Source organism: Postia placenta (assembly GCF_002117355.1).
Source record: "Postia placenta MAD-698-R-SB12 unplaced genomic scaffold POSPLAscaffold_17, whole genome shotgun sequence".
Taxonomy (NCBI): Eukaryota; Fungi; Basidiomycota; class Agaricomycetes; order Polyporales; family Adustoporiaceae; genus Rhodonia; species Rhodonia placenta.
This window is the reverse complement of record NW_020169848.1, coordinates 840,560-862,642: the sequence shown is the minus strand read 5'-3', so window position 1 is coordinate 862,642 and position 22,083 is coordinate 840,560. Positions and strand designations below refer to the sequence as shown.

The following is a 22,083-nucleotide window of genomic DNA, read 5'->3' as shown; positions in this document are numbered from 1 at the left end:
ATGAATACCAGTGATGGAAGATGCAAGCGATGTTTAAATGATGTCCAAAGGGCTGGAATACTGCGCACGACATTGCACCAGAGTCGGCAGACCCGTTGCGAGAACACGGCACTCAGAATGTAGCTGCCCATATGATGGCCCACGGGCGCAACATAGTATTTGAGTATGAGGTCCAAAAGTTCATTTGGAAGGAGGGTTGATGGCCGCGCGTGCATTTGTATTTGTGCAGATGTCGGCCAGGAAAGGGATGAGGAGGGCTAGTATATGGCGGAGCTTGGGTCATGATTGTAAGGATCGGCATACATCGGACGATTAGACAACATACCACGTCCAGACTGGCTCGTGAGAAACGCCAGCTCTGGGACCTTGAGCTAAGTGATGAGGAAATGCGCTCGCATACCTAAAACTCACTGCGTCTTGCTGTATTCTCGCAATGGTAGATGTGAGCAAACACAGGGATGGTTCGGACTGTAGTTCAATGCCGGTCGAAATAGTACCAGTGGCGCCTTGAACAGCCATCTTGTCGGAATGTCGCGAGCTGCAACAAATACAGGCTGCCACAAGAAAGACTGTAATTCGATACGAATTAAACTGACCGGCCATCGCCGCTCCTAGTACATGTGCTTCTCATGTCGTATACGTACATAATGTTTACTTTCTGCACACCTCTCAGGCGCAAAGTATGTGAGGAGCTACAGCTTGTGCTCGCAGCCTCCGCGCCTAGCCCCGTCCTGTCCACGTAGTCACAATAACTTCGCGACCTCAGCGTCGATCGCGTCGGGCGACGTCGTCGACGCCCAGCGCTGCACGACGTTCCCGTTCTTGTCAATCAGGAACTTTTCAAAGTTCCACTGCGTGCCGCGGCCACCCAGTCAGCCGGCCTCGCACATGGCACATCAAATTAATGCAAAACGCGGACGCACCTTTATCCTTGTGAGACCCAACAATCCCGCCTTCTGGGTCTTGAGGTACTTGTATACGTCGTTGGCGCCGTCGCCGTTCACGTCCGACTTTTTCATCAACGGGAACGATACGCCGTGGTTCAGCTGGCAGAATTGGCCGATCGCCTCATCGTTCTCGGGCTCTTGGCCACCGAACTGCGCAAGGGGAACAGGTGGGATGCGCGTAAGGGATAGGAAGCCAAAATGTTAGGAGAGATGCATGGCCCACCTGGTTGCAGGGGAAGCCGAGGATGACAAAGCCCTGGTCCTTGTGCTTCTCGTACAGTGTCTGGAGGCCTGGCGTTCAGACGTAGGACGGGGTTGGCACAGGGACAGCCATCAACAACATTATACCCTAAGACAGCAACCGACGAGCGCACCTTTGTATTGTGGGGTGAACCCACTGAGTAGCAGCCGATCAGATCAGATCGTGAGCAAGACGGCAGGGGATACCGTACAGCGTGGTGCGCACCATTTGGACGCGACATTAACGATGAGGACAACTTTGCCGCGCAGCTCGCTAAAGTCGTATGTCTTCCCGCCAGGCAGCTCGGCCTTGAGATCGTAGAAGGTAGACATGGTACTGTTGTGAGTCAGGTTTGCCTTCGCGTCGTGAATGTGAATAGTGCGGCGAGAAGGGGGAGCAACTGCAATGTGCGCGCGAGTGAGACCGTCTGGGCAAAGATGTGAACGCAACAGCAACCACTTGGATGTGAATATGAGGCTGCCAGAAATCCGGGCAACGGTGGTCAAGGAGCGGGATGGTCCGGGAGTTGTCAGACCGGTGCGGACGGAACGCAGCAGCAGCATGATGTCAGCTGCATCGGTGCTTCCGCGTAGGAATGGCGAGTTCACATGCAAAGTCCAAATGTGGGTGATCGTCGGTAGCCTCCATAACTTGTCTCACTTCTGCCCAACGAGATGGTGGCTATTGGGAACGACTAATCACCGAGTGCATCATGATCCCAAAGCAATTGTTCGTGTTTGAAGTGCAATCGCCGGCGTAGGACACCGAGTTCACAACAATATATGGTGGAGAAAGGGAAGAGTACAGCATCAAGCTCGACTGTTCACAAATGAAGCCCACGTCGCAATTATAGTCAAAGTGACAGACGTAGCATAAGATACTCGCAAATATTCCTTTTCTACTACTAGAAGGCCAACACAGTCAGCGTGTTCAATCCCTCCTTGACAATTCCCCGGAACTGCTTCTTTAATCGCCGATGTCGGGGCCGAGCGAGTTCGAAGTTCAGCCATTTGATGAGCTGCGGGTACATGTGCGGCTTCCGTGTCAGGACCGCGTGAAACGCGTGGGTGCCCAGCCTGCCGCTGTGAGCTTGGATGAGACGCGAGGGAAGGTGCGAAACACACACCATGTCACCTGTGCCTGCTGCACCGTGCAACACCCGCCGCTCGCCTTCGCCACCTTGTTGGAGGCCTTGTTCCGCATCGTCGCGTACGTATACCTGATCATCTGCTGAATTGTATCTATGAAGCGTATTGAGTCGCAACCCTAGGTATCTCCAACGTGACGCGAACACATACTGCGGAGGAACGTCGTGCCCTTCGACACGTTGATGCCCCACTGCCGCAGGTAGTGGTGCATCTTCATAGCGGACAGCAGGAAGTTCTGGTATATATTGAGATAGATCGCGCGGGGGGAGTTGAGATGCGAGTCGCAGAAGATGATGTGGCTCTTGGCCTTTGTCAACCTGCACGCCCGGGTCAGTGGATATCTAGACGGCCTCCGCGGACAGAACTCATTCGACGCACTGCATCATCTTGTGAACGAACGTGACCCCAGGCCGACGACCCCTTTCCACCGTGAGCGAGTCCAGGAGATCTGTTCCATAAATCAGCTCATACCAGCGATACTTGTTTGGTACATAACTCACATGTGTCGTGATATCGAGTGTAGTCCGCAGAGACAGACAGGTCGGTCATGTCGATCATGTAGCCGCACCAAGGAAACGCTAGACAGTCGTCAGCCAGCAGTCAAACATCTTATTACCGAAGGTCTCACTCTTCTGGTGAGGATCCGTGATGTTCATGTTAGGGTCGTAGTCAAAGTTCGTCAGCGTCTTCTCCTTGGAAATAAAGCATCCATACTCCGGATGGCCTATCGCGTAGCGCATCAGGGCTAGACCAAATGACTATTTGATTCCTCACCTTGAACCATCATCCCTAAAAATTGCCTGGCTCGGTCGAGGTCAGTGGTGATGAATAGGTAGTCGTCAATCAGCCTTAGCAGCAGCTATGCCCGCCACGCAGGCAAGTCAGATCAATGCAAACGTCAAAATACGTCCAACGTACACTCTCGGTATCATCGGTGAGCTTGAGCTTGCAGCGCTCGAGGTCGCCATAAAAGATGGAGCACAATAGGGCGGACAAAACCGAGCCTTGTGGTATGCCTACGACCTGACGATAGTAACCTTCGCCGATCTGGGCGAGTAGTTTGTCAGAAATGACTTTATCCGAGAGTCCGAAACCGAGTTTACCTTGACGAGGTTCTCGGTGATATGCTCTTCGAGGAGCTCAATGATATTCTGCTTCCTAGAAAAAGGATAGACAACCTGTGTTATGCCACTCAACATACGAAGGCGCAGGGAAAGACGTTTGGAGACGGACCTGATCCACGAAGATAGTATGACGAAGCGCCTCTGCGAGCTGTATCGCAGTGCCTAAGAAATGCTGATCCTCATCTGTGCAGAGTGAGTACTGCGTAGTTATCTGACAGATTAATCGCACCTTCGGGCTGTGCTTTCTTTGCGTATTTCCGGCGTAGCTTTGAGCCTACACAGTTTATCTGTCCGTATCGCTGCATCATATAGCCGTCCTGGTTTAGGTGATCAGCGTCAGTCTCATTGCATGGTTATTTCCTAATATCAGTGACAAGTGTACCTCTGATAACACGTCACGCAGGATGGCGAGGAGCTTCGTCTGCTCGATTGTGTCGAAGCACGCTTGAACGTCAACCTTTACAAAATAGAACTTCGGCCTGCATGCACAGTCATTGGTGAAGTCTGAGCGGTACACTATTTTACGTACAGTATCCGGTTTGGGCTCGCTTCTAGGAGACGGGACTTATAGGCCTTCAGTTTCGTATAGATCTCATTTGAGCCGAAGACGGATGCGCCAAGGGTCTCTGGGCAACGATCCTGTGAATCGCCACGAGATCAGCCAGAAACAGGCCTCCATTGTGGAATATATGCAACCTTCTCATATGTCAGGATATGGAATGCAGCTTGAAGGATCTGGTTGATGGACGGTTCAGGTCTGCTGAAGGGACCCTGCACGCAGATAGTCAGTACCTTCCAGAGCATAGTCGGCATGAATGTCAACTTTGACTATCTTCCGCCGTCGCAGATTTACGATGGGCCGAACGCCAGTTTCTTTGGGAAGAAGACGAACGAATGAGAATCCTAGCTTCCGTTGGCGCAGGATTTCCTCTGCTTCGTGCTGGCCATAGCAGTCAGAGTTAGAATATCAGAGCGTGCACATTCAATCAACACTACTCGCTTGCTCGATACGCTGAAATGTGTCTGCACTGAGCTTTTCTATGAGCGGGGCACATAGCGCAGACCAGTCATCTTGACGGAAGTACAGAATCCTCCTCCGATACGCGGAAGATTCGGTTATGTAGAACGTGGTCTGACAGATCAATTTTTGGTACCCGAGGATGGACGGAATAACGGCGTACCTTGAGCAGAGGGATAAGGAACGAATCAAAGTACCAGAAGATATACTCTTCTAGTAGCTCCCTTCGTTTTGCTACGTCAGTCGCGGAAACCCTGTGCTGAGCTCTGGCACTGGCAGTATCCGGGGCTAGCCAATCGCAATCCATCAGGCTGAAACCCTGTAGGATATTGTGCAACGTTGTCGTCTCATATCGCCTTCCCGTGATGAACCACTTGATATCTGTATAAAATGAGCTACCGTTGTATGAAACGCCGCGACAGTAGCTCACGCTGATGTATGAGTTTCCTGTTCTTTTCACATCCCCAGAAAGCGTCTGGGATGACCGCCTTCGTCACTAGTATGGCATAACGATAGACCTATCCTCGTGGATTAGCTTAGAACACCCTCCATTTGCCGACGAGGATGCAAGCAAACCTCCGCGAAAGAGCAGGCGAATTCAACGAATCTTGGCTTCTGTCTTGCATATCTCTGGGCTTGAGACAGACCGAGAGGAGCAATGCGCCCGCCGTCCGAATCAATGGAGATATTGATGTCCGCTAGCGTCGGCTGAGAACGCAAATCGATGGATGTCTCTGACATCATTTCCTGTCCGGAAAGGAAGAGAGAAACCATGAAGCAGTGACCCCGCCCACAAAGATCACACTGACCAGAATAATGCTGGAATCCAATGGTTTGTTTCGTTCGTCTTGAATCTGGGATGTTTCAGGAGGGTTCATGAACCCCTTTGCAGCATAAACCCACCTTCGAGGGGCATGCCATATCCAACAACGACTTGTACCTGCACTTCCCATGTTTCCAGATTACTTTATCCAGTAGGTCTAGGATTGGCTTCAGGCGCTTTGGTGTCTTGCATGGGCCTTTCTTCTATTATCGGTGAGCTGAGCTCAGTAGACAGTAATTTACTCTGCTGATAGCCTACCTGTATCTCGACCTCCCTCTCGAGATAGTCAGGGGCTTTCTGCGGCTGAAACACCGGTCGCTCCGACGATACAAACGGACTAGCTAGGCCATATTGTCTAGGGAAGACATATTTCGATAAATGTCTTACATCCTCAGCTCTTGCTACTGGATCCGGGTCAGTCCATTGTCCTGGTAAGACCTTAACCTTCCGGCCATACGACGGCTTGATGCGATGGAGGATATCTGAAGAGCAAGTCGGCTAGGACACACAACTAAGTGAGCGACCAGTTACACGTACGTTTGGGTGGCAGACCGATAGCAACATGATTTGCATGAGGGACGAAGTATGGCCAAGAATAGAACATGCGGGAACGGGAAAATATAATATCGGCTGGTGTGCGCCTGGTTGACAATGAGCAGCGGCCAAGTACGAAGTAGCCGCTGACCTACCGCTGAGGAGCCGATGCAGTGACAGAGCTGATAGACGAGGCAAACGACTCGGCAGGACTGATCTGTTGTGTCTTCAACCGCTTACTTGGCCTGTCATCTGTGGCTGGAGTTGGTGTCTTTCGCTTGACATCGCGGGGTGAAGGGCAGACATCTTGGTGTATGGAATCGTGCTCTTGAAGTGCGTGTGAGAAATTCACGATCGGAGGAGGTTTCAAATGTATGATAGGCTCTCCTATCATCTGGCAAAGACATTCGTTAGGCAGCGGCACGAATACTGACGTCTCAGTGAATAGATGGAACATGGCATCTTCGCCTATCCTGTACAGCAAACACCACGCATCAGCATTAGGAAGCAAAATGTTGTGTAGATTACGCCACAAACTTCAGGAAGAGCGTCTCCCATTCCGGGGACTCTAACGCAGTGACGATGGTATTGACGAAGTAATTTGTCAAACGTGTTCGTGTCCCTGCAAAGTAGCCTGCGTCGTCATTATACCTTGCCTTATCAGGTATTTAGTGGATGAAGGAGGCCGCGAATAACATCCATGCGCACAGGTCTATAGCCAGCGGTTATCACATTCGACGGTCGGCCCTTGGCCTTTGCGAAAAGTCTCTGCTGAGCTCTTGCTATCACCTTGGGTGACTTCAGGTTGAGATACTCGACGAGAATACATAAGAGCTACCAACCTCTTTGATAGGGACCATTGGTGTTACTGCTGCGGATCGCTTCGTGTTGGTACGAGCAGAGAGACGTGTAACATACGACTTCTTAAGGAACTCTTGATATTGCAGAGAGCATTCTCCTTGCATCAAGAAGTCCCAGCTGTCGTCTATAGGCTCAAGCAGATCGCATAAGTAGTCTCTCAATCCGCGGACAACGGGATAATAAGAGTGCAGTATGGCTAGGGTCACAGACATCCTCTTTAGCGGAAGAGACAATATGGAGACGCGCTCATGGAGCGGACTGTTCTTTCCACAACGCAACTTTGTTTCCGAGGGTCGGTATTCGGTCGATGACGGCGACGAGTCGAAGCCACAGCCGATCGCGTCGCAGCAAACGCGACGAAACGCGGTGCACGTGCCATATAGACGCGACGCGCCCAGACAATATTGTGGCGCGGCGCGAGAAAACACCGGGACCTCCCTGAACTGCCCAGAGGAAGCCCACAGCCAACGTCCACGAGACGACATTCAGCAAGACAATCGAATTGGATAACGATAGTAAATATGTTGTAAACGAAAGATGTGTTTCATTGTCCGATTCAATATGAGAGGTAGTGCGGATATAGGCTCGACACGTACACTTGACGCGTATTATATAACACTACAGTAGTACAGAAGGAGCGTCCGGCTGTGGCATGGCGCCAAGCTCGTCGTTCGCATCTCCGCATACAAATGCGCGAGCACGCACTACCGCGATGCGGACACAAGACGGTACCGGTCGGCTGGCGTGTGTAGCCAAGACTGTAGGCGGCGTCCCGGCACAGCAGGACTCAGGCTAATCCTTCTCCCACGCGGCGGCGCGCCCCCACTGCTTGTCCTGGAACGCGCGGAACATGTCTGCGACCTCGTCGTCGCCCTCCGTCACGTCATCGTTAACGCACAGCAGCACGACATCGTGGTTCGAGCTGAGGCGGCTCACGGTGTCGCGCGTCTGATCCGGGTTTTCTAAACGCTCGAATGAAGATGCGGTTTTGCCTGTGCGCATCAAGCAGGAATTCGCAGAGTTTAGTTGAGCTTGGACGTGCAAAAACAGCTATGGAACATACCAATGACATAGCGATACCGCTGTATCAGCTGTAACGTCCACATGCGCACATTCTGCTCGTGCGCCGCACCCATTACACCCTGTAATGAGAAATCGCCCTCCTCCCATGTCTGTACTAGTGGAAGATGCGGGATCTCGCTTGTACTACGTTCCACTGGGGGATCCTCGAACTCCGCTGAACGCAGCTCACGGTCCTCTGATGGAAGAAACGCCGACATGCCAAGTGTCCCGCTCGCGCGCACGAGCGCCGACATCACTGCAGCCGACCCGTCCATCAGCAACCGGCCGGGGACTCACGGACTCGAGGGTTGAGGCTCACCGCAGTCACCGCACTCATGTGCCTCAAATGCGATGCGCCTGAACACGTCGCTCGCGCGCGTGTACCCCGCAAAGCAGTGGCTGAAACGGATCTCACATGTCGGTAGAGATTCCTCGGGTACGTCCGGTGTCGACGACGGGAAGTTGTCCTGGCCGTACCCTAGCGAGCCGTACGCGTACCCGTCCTGCGAGGCTGCACACACCATCCGTAAGCTCGACCAGCAAGCGTACAAGCACAAGCAGAGACGACTCACAAAACACATACTCCGTCCGACCCAGCCCGCCCTTCGACCCGCTCCTCGTCAGCGCCGTCTCGACCCGCTGCTTTCGCAGCGTCGAGCGCCACGCCGCGCGCACCTCGAGCGTCTCCTCACCCCACGTGCCGCCGAGTTCCTCCCATGCGCGGCGCGCTTCCTCCTCCCCCCACGCGTCGTCCACGCCGCCAATACGCGCGACAGTCCAGCTCCACAACATTGCTTCACGCGCTCGCTCGACGATGAAGTGCCCATGCAGGAAAAGCGTGTTGATGTCTGACGGTGCCCCCGGGCCCGCAGTCTCGCGGAAGCGGTGCGACGCGCTGCGCGCAAACGTGTCGGGCCAGATCGTCTCAAGCTCCGCGAGCATTGCGGAGGAGACGACCTTGGCTTGGTGCATGACGTATGGACGATGTCGCGCGCCGAACCGAACGCCTGTGAATTGCAGAGCACAATTGAGCTGTGAAACAACGGCCCAAAAACGAATGTACATACTGAGTATGTAGTTGGACTCGCCCATGCCACGCCATTCCCCTGGTGTTTCCGACGTTGGCCTCGATGGCGGGATCGTGAGCCATGGCTCCATGTGCAGCACGATGCCAAACACTAGTATCCACTCTCACATTGAGCATCTAAGATCAGGTCACACGACCAGATACCCACCTGAGGTGTAGAATGTCGCTGGCATGATCGGCTTTGCGAAATAGAGGTCATCATTCTTCAATATACAACTTCAGCATACTCATTTTCCGGCGAATACTGTACGCAATCTCACCATGTAGACACTAGATTAATTGTCAGACATACGACTCGTAGCTCTTTGAGACCCCTGAAACACTCACAAATAATCCGCGATGCCGTCTACGTGGCCGAGCTGCGACTCGATGGCTAAGCTGAAGTGCGGTGTTATGACGCCGGCCAAGACACTGAAGAACCTTGATAACGCACCTGTTGAATACTGTCCCGTCATAGTCTCGGAAGATGTTCGCATGATGCAACAAATCCAAGTTCACGCTGCCGTCCAGCCAGCCGGAACGTTTCCGCTTGCCAAGGTCGAGCCACTGTGGCGTCTGGCCAAGCCGCCAAGAGGAGGATAAAGTGAGGTTTGGGGTGGTCACGGGGATAGAAAAGTCAGAGGTGAGCAGGAAGAATCGCCCTGCATATTTGCGGAAGTTGAGAAGGACCGAACGCATCGAATGGCGCAGTTCATCGTGGTCTCTGTGAGACGCTCGAATCGACGAAGGCAGAAATTGAGGACAACGAGCACACACCGGTACAGCCGAGCCTCCATCACGGACGCCGATGGCCGCCATGGGTCATCCGGCTCGTACAGATCGACGGCTTGCTGCTTGGCTTGCTCTTCGAGGGGGTCGGACCCGTTCACCCAAGTCCACAGGAAATCGAGCTTTGGTACGCTCGTAACATAGCACAGCTCTCCCCTCGCAAAGTACGGGTCGAGACAAGCCGTCGGTAGGTCGATCACAGGCTTCAGCGACGGACGTATGAGATCTGTAGGTCGGGGGGAGGGTTGGAAAGGGAGGTATGAGGTGTGGGACGACTGACTGCCGTCCGAGGGTAGCAGCTCAAGATCCAGGTCCGTGAGGTCGTCATCTAGATCCGTGAGGGTATTCCTGAGGAATGCAAAGAGAGCAAGGAGAGAAGTAGTGAAGAGAGCGAAGATAGCGATGCGACGGCGAGGAAAGAGGTACGAGTGGGCAGTCTCCACGGGCTTTGACGGGCCTGCAGGGAGCTGGGATAGCGGGATATAATCGGAGTAGCCAGTTCGCATGGCGTTCAGGACATGGGTGGAGGAGAACGAGTTGAACTGCCTGAAGGAATAATATGAACGAGCTGAGGCTGCCGCGCCTGCCGAAGGTGTTTACTGCGGAACCGCGCAGTCGTGTGACGCCGAAACGAGCAAGAAGGCGTCCAAGGATGCGGCTGAGGTTGTTCGCGAGCTGCTGAGATGATGCCTCGCCAGAGGAGCGACGGTGCGCTGCAGAATATGTGCGGAAGATGGCAGTTGGGAACGTTGGGCGGGCAGTGGTGGTGGTTGTGGAGAGCCCCAGGAGTTTTGCCTGCGGCGGGCTGCAACGACGTACAGGCCGATCTGGCACTCCACGATCTCGATCTCTTGGCGGGTCCGCGCTGCATGTCCGCCCCGATCGGTCAGGCACATGCCGAGATGCCTTATCTCGTGCCCCGTGCCGGTTCCGGCAGCGGCTTCCAAGGCGTCCATTGGCCCAGTTTCAATTGTGAATTCGGCTGCGCGCAAACTCAATATTAATTCCATTTCATGTAGCCACCTTCTTTCAGACAGCCTGCGAGTCCACTGCGATCCCCGGACCAAGGGTTGGCTGGCAACCCTTGTTCGTGTTCAAATGTGAAAACCCAGTGAGTGAGCTCAGTTGCGGTTGCCACAGCAAGTAAACTGCTCACATTCCGACATCACGAGCGCGTTGCTGGCTCGGTGTTCAGTTCGGCGGCGGCCACCACAGACGTTGCGCAATGGAGATAGCGTCCTGTAGATCCGCAGTCGTTCCATTCTCGGTGGCGCCGTAACTCGCAGACGCGCTGAGACCTCCTTGGCCACTGCCACATTGCATAGCCTGTTTGAGCTCAGGAGGTAATCAGCAACCAACCGGCCGAATAGAGTGCAGAAGATGCGTGCAGAGCCAGATAACAATGCCGTTGACAGTCTGTCACTGTGTGGATACTCGTATGATGCTTGTTCCTGATATCAGGCGCAGCTGTTGTCAAACCCTCTTTCAGCATAAAGAATGCTTTGAAACGGCTTCCCACGCGGTGATCATGACCATTTAATCTATTCCATTAACTGACGTGCGTCAGTGTCGAGCGCGAAAGATGCCTTGGCAAGGCTCACCTCAGCAGATGATAGCACGGCCCATCTCAGCGGTCAACACTACAGTCAGCTCACCTAGCACTGCACGGCGATCGAGCTATCCCTCAAAACCGTGGAGGACAATTGGAACAAGTATGGTTACAACTAGACTATATTGTGGTAGAGATGACGAAGCAGTCGTAGAATGATACAAGGAATGATACAAATCGACGTGGTTTGGAGCAATGATCAGCAAAAAAACCTTAGTAAAACAATTGTACAGAACACAAAGAAAGATGTCATGCGGAAGCCTCCGCAGTCTTCTTCTCTCGGTTCAGGAACCCTGAGAAGGAATTCAGTCTTGTCTCGAAACAGGATTACGAACGCATACCTTTGAACTTCTGGTTGTGCGCCTTCTCTCGCTCCTTGTCTACGGCTCGTAGGCGGGCGAGCTCGGCATTGAGAGTGGGCGCATCTGCATGACAGGGGAAGTCAGCGCTAGTCGAAGCTTGGTGAACACCGGACCGACCAGCTTCGTCCTTCTTCAGGAGGTCCTCAAGGATCTTCTCCGCTTTCTCGAAGAACCCCAGCTCGCCGAGTGCCTTCGCCTTGCGGAACAGTGCCTTGTAGCAGTCTGCATTCTGCGCGATCGCCTACAAATGCACAGCGCGCCACATCGCCAGTCAGCTAGCCGCACCAGGTTGCATCCGGTCATTACCGCATTCCCTGACCTTGTCTGCTGTCTCGATCGCGCGTTTCCAGTTGCTCTGCTTCAGGTGGCATGCAGCCATGTTGGAATAGACCTTCTCGAGGATCTCGTCCGCCTGCAAATGAAGGCGGTCGGCGTCAGGACACTGCGCCACATCAATATGGGCCAGGGTGTGTGGCGCACTTCGGTCTTCTTCTTCTGTTCATTGGCGGCGCCATCAACGATCGAGCCTGAGGTGATCGCAGTCATAGGCGAGAGTGCATTCCTGACAACGAAATCGCGGAAGCATGGCGCGCGCGCGTCAGCACCTTGCGCCCCCATGCCCCCACAAGAGACAAGGTTCACGCGCACTCACTTGTCGATGCCGTTCAGGTACATCAGAGCCTTGTGTGTATGTGGCGCTGCGCGTCAGGCCGTGCGGGCGCAGCGGAGAAAGGGAACGGTCACCTCGTGGTACGACCTGAGCGCTGCGGGGAGAGAAGAGCGTATGAATATCCAACCATGCCCGCGTCCGATGCGCTGGCGGCGGCGTGGGTCTAGCGCGGCGCGCGAGGAGAGGGCTGTCCGTACCGTTTTTCACCTCGCCGGCCTTGAACGCCTGGTCGCCGGCGTCCTTCTTCTCCTTGGCGGTCGCGAGCTTCTGGAGCACTTCCGGGCTCGGTTCTTTCGTCTCAGACATCTTTCTGCAGGTTGCAATGTGGATGTGAGGGTAGATGGGGGAGCAGGCGGCACAGGAGCGCAGGGGGCAAGGCGTGCAGTGCGCGCCGGCGGCTCGAGGTGGTCGACCACAATCGACTTCATGGATCTTTTCCCACGCGTATTCCCGTTTCTGAACGTGTCGTTTCCGTTCCAAGATCGTCTCGCCGTCTGCTCTCATCCTCGCCGCTATGTCGCTATTTTCGAGTATTGTCGGCTTCTCGCTATTTGGCCTCGGCGCGCGCTTTGGCCAGCTTGCTATCATGAAGCGCAACATCTTCGACAGTGTGTTATTTGACCGCCGCTCGACATGTCTAAGACTGACTGATTCGTACGTGCTCTACAGACCTGGGCGGTCACGCCCTTGCCATGGGCACATTTGGCTTCGTAGGATACTGGGCGTACAGATGGGATGAGCGGGCGGGCGTACTTCTTGCAGAGAAGCGTGCACAGATTGCTGAGCGGAGACAGCAGCGTGCAGAGGCAATTGCAGCGCAGTAGTCGATATACTGTCAGGTAAGTACAAGACGATATCATGCGAGGTGTACGCTGTTAACAACACCGCTAACCAGGATAGCCAATATCATAAACCCCGAGCAACTCAGTGAGGTCCGAGCTGATACGGGGGACTTGAAGCACCAGCCAGCGAGTGATTACACCCACGAACATCCTGCTCACACACCTGTACACTCCTCGGCTTCATTCATATCACTTAGATTCTCGCGCGTGGTGCTCAGGGTTACAGCAACCAAACCAACTGGTTTTACATTGCTAATACATACACCTATCGCACTAACATACAACAACTATAGCACAACAACTCCCGACGAGCACAGTGAGCGCGAAAAAGGTAGTACTTACAGCGAGTGTGGGGCAGCGGAGGTTGATCCGCATACAATGAGACGAAATGTAAATAGCACATTGGAAAGGGGGAATCGACGAACGAAGAGGGCCAAGTGAAGCGCGGCCTAATGAAATGGAGAGAGAATAGAAGCACAATCAAGCAAAACGGTGAAGCGAAATAGAAGGCAAACATCTTTGGGGGGAAAAAGAGACGACAGTATACTGTACACGCCGACATGGCATCAAAGGGGTGAGCAGAAGGAGCACTGCGAACACCGTCGCTGCACATGGTTGTGATTGAAAGCATTGCGCGACGGGTGAATGGAGAGAACGAACGAACGAACGAGGGGGGATGTTATACACAAATTCAAAAGGAACGAGGACGGCAAGCAAGCAAAGCTGTACCGCAGAAATCCAGATGGAAGTGAGTGTGGTAGACGACACTAGTCGTCTCGAATAAATCAGGGAGCAATAAATGAGTGTGGGCGCTGAATCAGCGAGAGGGCGAAAAGGCAGGAAGTGGGCGCAGCAGATAGTACACCTTGAGGTTAGATGAGTAGAGATGTGGCGCTGATAGAGACGCTCGTAGATGTACAATGTCGGAGTCACGTAGAGGGTGGCTTGGATGTGGGATGTCGCACAGAGCGAGCAGGCAAGCGTTGGGCTATGCCGCTCAAGCTTAGTGCAGTTGGAAAGCACTTTCAAGGCCGAGACCAAGACCGGTGTTAACATTGTTCTCGGCTGAGGCTTCCGCGAGATTGGTAAACGATATCTTGCGCGCGACCGTGCGATCGGGTAAGTGGACGCCCCTGCTACGCCGCAGCGGCTTGCAAGGGCGATCATTTGTGGCCGGGGTGTTCGGGACGCTGGATGCGCTGGAGTTGCCGCCGGTCGCCACCGGGGTGTCGCTGATTTTCGGAGTGCGGCGAGACTTACGAGCGCGATGGGGAGAACTGGATGCAGCAGTAGACGCAGATGTGTTGACGGTTGGAGTGTCGCGGGCAGGGATACTGGGAAGAGGGGTTTCAATGGTGGGCTGGAGGCGGGGTAGTTCACCACCAAGAATGCTTGGGTTGCGCTGCAGGTTGGCTTTGGGGCGGTTCGATCGCTTGACTGAGGCATCGTTACTAGTTTTAGACGCCTTGTTTGACGGCAGAGGAGTGGATTTCTTGCTGCTCTTGGGATGCTCGAGGATGACAGGGGGTGAAGACCCTACGGGGGAAGGACTGGTCGCCTTCACGCGGGCTTTCTTGGCTTTCAGACTCCGCAACTTCTCTTCTTCATCAGACGATGTGACATCGGAGTCCTTCCCGCTGATGCTCATAGCACCAGAGCTGCGTCTCGACGACGCTCCATAGGAAGGAGCGCGTTTCAGCAAGTGGCCTGGAGGACAGAGCATCCCGGCGAAGGATTCGGCGCGCTTGACACGCTGAACTCGAGGGTCAATCGCCGGGAGAATGAACGACTCAGAAGAGTTCGACATATCAGACATTGATCGTCGCTCGCGACCGTGAGCCTCCCTGTCATCAGAATTGATCGAGTTGAGCGTAGATGAGCTAGCGGTTGAGGAGAGTGCGTGCTTGTGGATAGGAGATGAGGAACGGCTAAAACCAGCGTAAGGATGATATGATGGGATGATACGCTCCGCTCGTTGGAGACGGCGCGAAAGCCTGGAAAAGTCGTGAGGATGGGCCACGGTGGACACACAACTAACTCACCGTCGGAGATTGTCATTCTCCATAATGCCGTTCTTGTCTATTTGCATAAAGTCCATACTAGACTGCCGGTACAGAGGCCGTTTTGGGCCAGGGTTTGCGCTTTGCAGGACATCGGGGTCGCTGCTATCTTCTTCGGCGATTGTATCACTTGCGCCATCGGTTGCCGCTTCTTTGGCTCGAATACGCGCTAGCTCTACTATCTTTGCACGAGTTGCACGGATGGAATGGGGCCAACCGCCGGGGCCTTTGGCATCAGCCACACGTCGAGCGAGCTTGTCGAGCAGGTTGGACGGTGGCACGGCGCCATTGAACGGCGTGAGCAGATGCGCAGGCAGTGCGTCAAGGGTCTATTTTGAAAATACACGGATACCAGAACCGAAGGAGCAGGCAACAGCACCGATGAGAACGATGCGTAGCGTGAGACGCGAATGACACGCACCCTTGACAGCAAACGCGTTTGCTCTTGGGTCCATTCAGTCACATCGTCGTCGGCTCCATCATGAATTGAACTGTTCCAACTATCGCCGCTCTGCCTGTTGGAGGCGGGAGCCAGCAACGGTAAGGGAGAGTCGCGATTCGGAGGAGTATGCGGAGACGAAACTTGAGACGCGGCAGAGTATCCTCGGCGAGGAGTTAGAGGCTGGGGAGCAAGAGGAGAGAGCGGGGAAGCGACAGCAGACGGCCGTCGATGCATACTGTCCTGTAAAAAGGAGAGAAAACGCGAAAAAATGGGAAAGAGGTAGAATATGGAGCAACAATGGGAGGGTGATAAACGGGCGCCAAATCACAGCCTAGCCACAGCTCGCCCACGTTCCTGTTTAGGGCAGGCATTTTCGCGTCAGGCGGCAATAACCGAGCCACAGACGCGTCCGAGTCTGTTGTGTTCGAGTCGACAACAATAACACAAACACATGCCTTAGCTTAGCGATGTGAAGACCTTTAGCATCAATCGGCAGAGCTCGCGCTGCTACATGATGAACCACAGGTTGTTAGTGTAGGATGATTTCTAGCTCCGGTACCAAAAGTATCACGACGTACCAGATTCAGCTCCTTTCCACCCCCGTCAGGAAAAACAAGGAAAGATCGACCTTGAGAATTCGCCCGCCTTCTACAGCATGTACTGCATCGACGACATCCCTCATGGTAGGACAGACAGGACATCGACGCAGACCAGAGAGGCTCGAACAGCTTGCACGGCATGGTGAATGCCTCATCCATCCGACAGATTCAGAGAACAAAGTACCATCACAGGAGACCACATCAGTAAGCCTTCAAGGCTTTTCGACAGTAGACTGCGTATACTTGAGGGCTGAGCTGAGGAACGGACATGGGAGGCAGAAAGAAAGGAGCTGGCAACCAAACCGGAAGAACCTCGACGCCACCATCAACGTGCCCCCTTAAAGTGAAAACATCGTGCATGTCAACATCAGAGTTCGGAGCCTGGATGGACGCGCGAATGTCAATTTCTCAGCGAACCAGATAAGTTGGGCACACAGGCTACCCAGTTGATGATCGGTACAGTTCACTGAACCCGGATAGACGCGTAGATAGTTCTTCCAATCCGAGACGCAGGTTGCCGGGACCATTTCGGAAAGTCATCATAAGTGTATATATTTCCATACGTCGGTACAAAGAAAAGTAGAACATTTCAGGATGTCTTGTAGAGTTAATTAAACGGAGAAAGCCAAATTAGGGATCATTGAGTGAGACAGTGGCGTTCATCGCTTCGCTTGCAGTTGACCTCCCTGCCGCACGACTGGCAGAAATCGGATAACATGACCGACGCTGGTATTATACGATTAAACTCGGACAGGCCGTGAGTTCGGGACACGGACGGCGATACGTCGGATTTCATTTATATATCAGAGCCGACGTAGGTTGAACAGCAGGCGTGCCGCATGTTCCGTTGATTTGGTAAGTGTGATGCAGAGCAGGGGGGCTTCTGTCAGGAGACAAAGATAGCACCTGGTCCTCAAGGTCTTAAGCCGACCTATGATAGCGGCTGTTTTGCGCAGAAGGGGATGGAGATATTGAGCCATTCACCGGGGCACATAGATGGTACATGTGCCAACTGCGTCTCAGGGTGGGCTCAAATACTGTGATCATAGCCAAGCGGTCAATCTAGACGGATGAACGGATGAGAATCAATGAAAAGACTTCATAGGATATGAAAGCACACGCCTCTATGAGTGCTCGATTGATGTAAGGCCGTTCTCGCAAAACGTGTTTTGGGGCAGTCAGCTTTAAATTTCTCGGTCAGCCGCAGCTTCCTTATTGCGAGACCGTGGACGAGGATTTTGAGCAGTCGTTCAAGCAGCGATTCCACGGCAGTATAATCTCAGTAAGCAAGAGAATATAAGAAATTCATACAGCCTACCCCACCGCGAAATAGAGACAATGCCAGGTCGAAGTCAAAGTGGTCCAATCTATGCGACATGACTAAAAGATAATATATTCAGCCTGATCGCCATGAGCCAAGCACTTGTAAGATTGGGCACGCACCACTGACTGCATGTAAGGAGAGACCTCTGCAGTCAGACACATCAAAACGGTCGTACCGCCGATAACATTCGCTGCACCAAAATCCCGTTCCCGTCAAAAAATAAACTTGGTAGCCGTCGCCTCGAGGAGACTGTCGCCTTTATTCTGATAACACCTTAGCGAAGCTAGGCTGAGCATTGAGGAACGTTATATGCGGCAAAACCTTGATCATACCTGACGTTCAACACGATAGGAACTGCTCCAGGCTGAAATGATTTCCGATAAGTCTGGGAGTAGTGATAATGACATCAATTGTAACTTGCCATTGGAGGGAGTCCAAGTGTCTGATATCAGCGATCTTTTAGCCTCCTGGATATTCCTCTTCCGCCGACGTACGCCATAGGTAGGCGCATGCGATGACCCGTTTGGCAGCGCCGCGGCGGCGGAAAGTACTCTGACACAAATCAACGCACAAACGGCCCCTTCAAGGCGACGCAAGCCCTGACTTTGTCAAAGAAAGAGATAGATATCAGGATCAAGATGTGAGCTGCCTTTCCCCCACTGTTTGTGTATATAAGGAAGGAAATAGACGTTAGATGGTTGCTATCTCGTACAAAAGACTCTCCACGGGACGTCTAAGATGGTTGCCACACACGATCAAATCCAGATCGCGGCGTCCGATCGCGGTTAGCTCGGAAGGTCCCCTGGATAAATCCGAAGCTGCTGTAAGCTTGTTGTTCAATGCCGCTTATTGGCGCCCATTTGATTTTAGGTTAGCCTATCCCTGACGACAGAGTACAAGGCCTGCAAGACCATCGTACTTCACGGGAGGCAGCAGGCATTGTTTGGTAACTTGTCATAGCAGAATACAGAACAACAGCGCAACAATGAGAAACGCATCGATGCTCACGACCTCGTCATTTTGGAACCAATGCCATTGTGGCAGCGGCGTTCGTCTCGGTAGAGGTTGACTTCCGTGTCAAATATTTTGCCTGCCCGATGAAGGCAATAAGTGAATAGGCTGCGGGACGGAGACGGAGATACGTCGGATTTTACTATAGCTCAAAGCCGACGCAGGTAATGCAGGCGTGCCGCTTGTTCTGACTGTTTAGTCAGTGCGATAGAGCACAGAGTATTGAAACAGTGCACGACCACCCGAGAGACGAGGATGGTATACGACGGGGATTGAGCTTGTATTATTGCCGTTATCACTCAACCTGTCAGTCGGGCCAAACACACATAAATCTCGCGCCTCGCGTCGCTCTGAGCACCTCGAACTGAGAACACGGATATCTCTCGAAATACTCATCGTATCGCCTTGATTCTTGCTGCGTTCGACTCTGCTCATCGTTCTGGAGGGCCTGGTATCCATAATGTCATGATCTGTCCATGCGTAGCTGTTGTCAGCTCCACCACCCCCTTCTGGACGTAGGATTGTTTTCGCCCACGAATGCAAGCATCTTCTTATGTCGGAGTGACTGCGTTGGGTCAAAGTGGATACTAGGGAGGGCCCGGTATCATTTTTGGTGTGTCCCTTAACCCATAGGTCTTTCCTTGGTCTATTCTCTGCGCTCGAGCATCACGCAAGCTATGGTTGTCTACCTGCAGCCTTGTGTACTTCGCCCACCTGGTGAGTCAATCTAATAGCCTACTACTGGTGTGTTTCTAGCTTTACAAGACATCTATCACCTGTTAAGCAATGCTCCGTGCATCGCAGTCAATGCCCGGCGCGCGCACTCTTGAAAGGCATAAATAGCATGCAATCTATAGAATCCCGACCTTCAAAGCAATTTTAGTGCACCCCCAGACCTCCAGCACAGGTCCAGCTCTCCTAGAGAGACAGTCATTTGCGCTTGGCTCGCTGTTGGTATGCCTTACATCAGAGCCAAGCTCTTTCTCGCGATCAAGTTGCTCTACGCTTTGTATTTTACATAGGTAATACTCATAATAGACACATATCAATGATTTCACATCTTGGGCGATGTAATGCGTGTAGACGTCCTGGTATGTCTCGATCTAAGGCCTACTAAGATGATATCAAGGCTGGGTAGAGCGCTGATGTGACATACTGTGCACAGCAGCTCATGTAACCTCTCTTATACTGCATGCAGGATGGTTGCGAGTATGAAAAGTGACAAAACCAAAGGGCAGCACAACTTTTAGTCCATCGTATGCAGTAGAAGCCGTCCTAGACAGCGCGGGAGTCTCTTTGCGACTGAATGCCAATGACAGATAAGGGGAACAGGTTCACACCATAAGATAGCTCTAATGGCTTTATATGATATATTACATGGTTTGGGGATCTTGGAAAATAGATCCCGAGCAACCTGTACCGATGCCATGGAGGAGTGCTAGCAGTATGGCGACAGTAGCATACAATGAAGATAGTCTTACTGGGGGACGCACTCAACCTATACCGTGCCCTCCATAGCATCCATCTCGACCAAACGCAGTCACTCCGACATGAATACACGCTTGCGTTCGCGGGCGAAACCGATCCCGCATCCAAAGGGTGGTGGTGGAACTGACAACAGTCGTGCATGGACAGATCGCAATATTATTGGTACCAGGCCCTCCGGGGCAACGAGCAGAGTCGAACGCAGCAAGAATCAAGGCGATACAGTGAGTATTTCGAGAGATATCCGTGTTCTCAGTTCGAGATGCTCAGAGCGACGCGAGGCGCGAGATTTATGTGTGTTTGGCCTGACTGACAGGTTGAGTGATAACGGCAATAAACCCGAAGACAAGCTCGTGAGAAGTACAGATCAAAATACCTGGGCGTTTTATACAAGAAATGGTAGATAATCGGATGATAATCAGTGGGATGAGTAAGAGCGGAGATTATCAGCGGCGATCATACTCAAATCTCCAATGTCGACATATGTCTGGATACCACGGGCAGGGTACAACAACTCGCAGAAGAGGAGCGAGTGAAATCAGAGCAATTCGCGGTGGTCATGATTCACACTTCTGCCTGCATTTGTAGGTGGACGCTAAGTTCACACAAGACCTAAACAATACAGAGTGTGCTCTGAGTCCACAGAGCCATCATCGGGAAGAAAGCTCTGGGTCTATGGTCGCTAGCTTATCCTGTAAGTGACTTACGAAAATATTCAAGAGTCGCCTGGAACGATTACGAAGAAATGATCGTTCTATATGTAAAGAGCAGGGAAATAAAGCAGCCTACCTCGGCGCGGAAAGCATAGGTGCCAGAGTGAAGCGGTCGAAGTCAACGTGACGCGCGTAGAATTCAGCTTGGATACCTGCAAGGTTGAGGAGCTAAGGGCTATTGAGATCAACAGCATACCACCAATTGCATGCAAAGAGGTCATTTGCGCAGCGGGAGACATTCTTCGAAGGGACGTGCATAGACCTTAATCTGCGCCATGGGGTAAAACAGTCAGTAGCATTGCGATCTCAACAAACCATTACATCAAATACCCCGTAGACAACGCCCAAGAGACATGCCCAATGAACTCGCGCTGTTTCTGGTAGTAACCTGCGACGAATCGTACTAACCAGTGTCCACACCGCCCTGCGTCCTTCCAGTCAAACATCATACCCAGGGACTCAAACCACTTCGGATAGAATCCAGAACAGCCCCAATCTATGACCCACAATCGGTTGGCGTCGTCGAGGATGAGATTCCGGCGCGCCAGATCAAAGTGAGTGAGCACCAACGGCATGGTATCATCAAATGAGGGCACCGATAGCGGTGCTCTTTCCTCGCGCTGAGATACTGCCAGCTTATGGTCCCACCACGCCGTAAATTCAGCGTACGTCGCAAAAGGACCAGCTCCCTGGTGATCATACTCAGGATGACACCCGATAGTGACGTGATCGTACTCACTTGGAGCGTGAAGATTTCCCCAGGAGCAAGCTCGCAACATTGCGGCTCTGCACCGACGGGTCCTGGCCGTGAATCCTGCCCGTAGGGCCAGAAAGGGACTGTGCGAAGCTGTCTGACGTAGCGCCTCAACGTCCAGGTGATGACCAGGTTCCTCCACAGACTGAGCTCGGACCAACAGTCCTTCAGGAGCCGACCGGGGATATATTCCATCACGAGATAATTCTCCCCTTCATAACATCCGGGGATGAATCTGCGGACAGCAGGAACGAGAATCGAGGTGTGTTTTTCGACTAGCTGGACGGCGATTGCCTCGGACTCCGATTGTGAAGGAAATTTGATTATGGTGTCGCTCGCGATAAGACGCACGCGAGTGGTGCCCAAGTCATCGTACTGGTGTAACTCGGATGTCGATTGCTCGAAGAGTTCTATGAGAGCCTCATTAGACAGATGTTCTATCTCTGACCACGGTTTCAATTGTGAAGTTGCAGATGACATTGCTCCGCAGAAAAGACGCAGGCGATAGGTCCTTCACGATCGGCGGAGATGAATTGCTCTTGCTAGCTTTGTGATGTTGGGAGGTGGGCTGGACCATTCCGAGTTGCAAGGCGCCGTCC

The 22,083-nt window shown here is 52.8% G+C and overlaps 7 protein-coding genes across 7 annotated transcripts; all 7 read right to left on the bottom strand.

Moving 5' to 3' along the window:
- Positions 1 to 743: 743 nt before the first annotated feature.
- POSPLADRAFT_1155780 (hypothetical protein) lies at positions 744 to 1,520 on the bottom strand (the record flags this gene model as incomplete). Its single annotated transcript, XM_024486984.1, has 5 exons — positions 744 to 851; positions 924 to 1,097; positions 1,171 to 1,238; positions 1,322 to 1,344; positions 1,414 to 1,520. 5 exons carry the CDS (start codon positions 1,518 to 1,520, stop codon positions 744 to 746), a joined length of 480 nt encoding a protein of 159 aa, XP_024334589.1.
- A 572-nt stretch (positions 1,521 to 2,092) lies between these two features.
- Positions 2,093 to 2,553, bottom strand: POSPLADRAFT_1155834 (hypothetical protein; the record flags this gene model as incomplete). Its single annotated transcript, XM_024486991.1, has 3 exons — positions 2,093 to 2,264; positions 2,309 to 2,429; positions 2,487 to 2,553. 3 exons carry the CDS (start codon positions 2,551 to 2,553, stop codon positions 2,093 to 2,095), a joined length of 360 nt encoding a protein of 119 aa, XP_024334588.1.
- A 2,789-nt stretch (positions 2,554 to 5,342) lies between these two features.
- Positions 5,343 to 5,718, bottom strand: POSPLADRAFT_1155955 (hypothetical protein; the record flags this gene model as incomplete). The annotated part of the gene is made up of 2 exons (XM_024487013.1): positions 5,343 to 5,504; positions 5,560 to 5,718. Coding segments are annotated over 2 exons (321 nt in total), but the record flags the coding sequence as incomplete, so codon positions are not given.
- Positions 5,719 to 6,202: 484 nt separating this feature from the next.
- On the bottom strand, positions 6,203 to 6,443 carry POSPLADRAFT_1118271 (hypothetical protein; the record flags this gene model as incomplete). Its single annotated transcript, XM_024483492.1, has 2 exons — positions 6,203 to 6,308; positions 6,373 to 6,443. Coding segments are annotated over 2 exons (177 nt in total), but the record flags the coding sequence as incomplete, so codon positions are not given.
- An 835-nt stretch (positions 6,444 to 7,278) lies between these two features.
- Positions 7,279 to 10,119, bottom strand: POSPLADRAFT_1067806 (hypothetical protein; the record flags this gene model as incomplete). The annotated part of the gene is made up of 10 exons (XM_024482229.1): positions 7,279 to 7,688; positions 7,760 to 8,014; positions 8,078 to 8,269; positions 8,331 to 8,765; positions 8,826 to 8,936; positions 8,994 to 9,048; positions 9,106 to 9,115; positions 9,173 to 9,223; positions 9,279 to 9,548; positions 9,602 to 10,119. 10 exons carry the CDS (start codon positions 10,117 to 10,119, stop codon positions 7,489 to 7,491), a joined length of 2,097 nt encoding a protein of 698 aa, XP_024334585.1. The 3' UTR covers positions 7,279 to 7,488.
- A 1,208-nt stretch (positions 10,120 to 11,327) lies between these two features.
- POSPLADRAFT_1067805 (hypothetical protein) lies at positions 11,328 to 16,338 on the bottom strand (the record flags this gene model as incomplete). The annotated part of the gene is made up of 15 exons (XM_024482228.1): positions 11,328 to 11,515; positions 11,564 to 11,647; positions 11,702 to 11,825; positions 11,904 to 11,996; positions 12,065 to 12,146; positions 12,237 to 12,282; positions 12,452 to 12,854; positions 12,926 to 13,086; positions 13,147 to 13,259; positions 13,379 to 13,383; positions 13,439 to 13,545; positions 14,120 to 15,090; positions 15,139 to 15,485; positions 15,578 to 15,838; positions 16,177 to 16,338. 15 exons carry the CDS (start codon positions 16,336 to 16,338, stop codon positions 11,472 to 11,474), a joined length of 3,003 nt encoding a protein of 1,000 aa, XP_024334584.1. The 3' UTR covers positions 11,328 to 11,471.
- A 4,329-nt stretch (positions 16,339 to 20,667) lies between these two features.
- POSPLADRAFT_1155676 (hypothetical protein) lies at positions 20,668 to 21,964 on the bottom strand (the record flags this gene model as incomplete). The annotated part of the gene is made up of 5 exons (XM_024486968.1): positions 20,668 to 20,743; positions 20,807 to 20,882; positions 20,927 to 20,970; positions 21,061 to 21,419; positions 21,470 to 21,964. The coding sequence occupies 5 exons, from the start codon at positions 21,962 to 21,964 to the stop codon at positions 20,668 to 20,670; spliced, it is 1,050 nt and encodes a 349-aa protein (XP_024334583.1).
- Between the last annotated feature and the right edge of the window lie 119 nt (positions 21,965 to 22,083).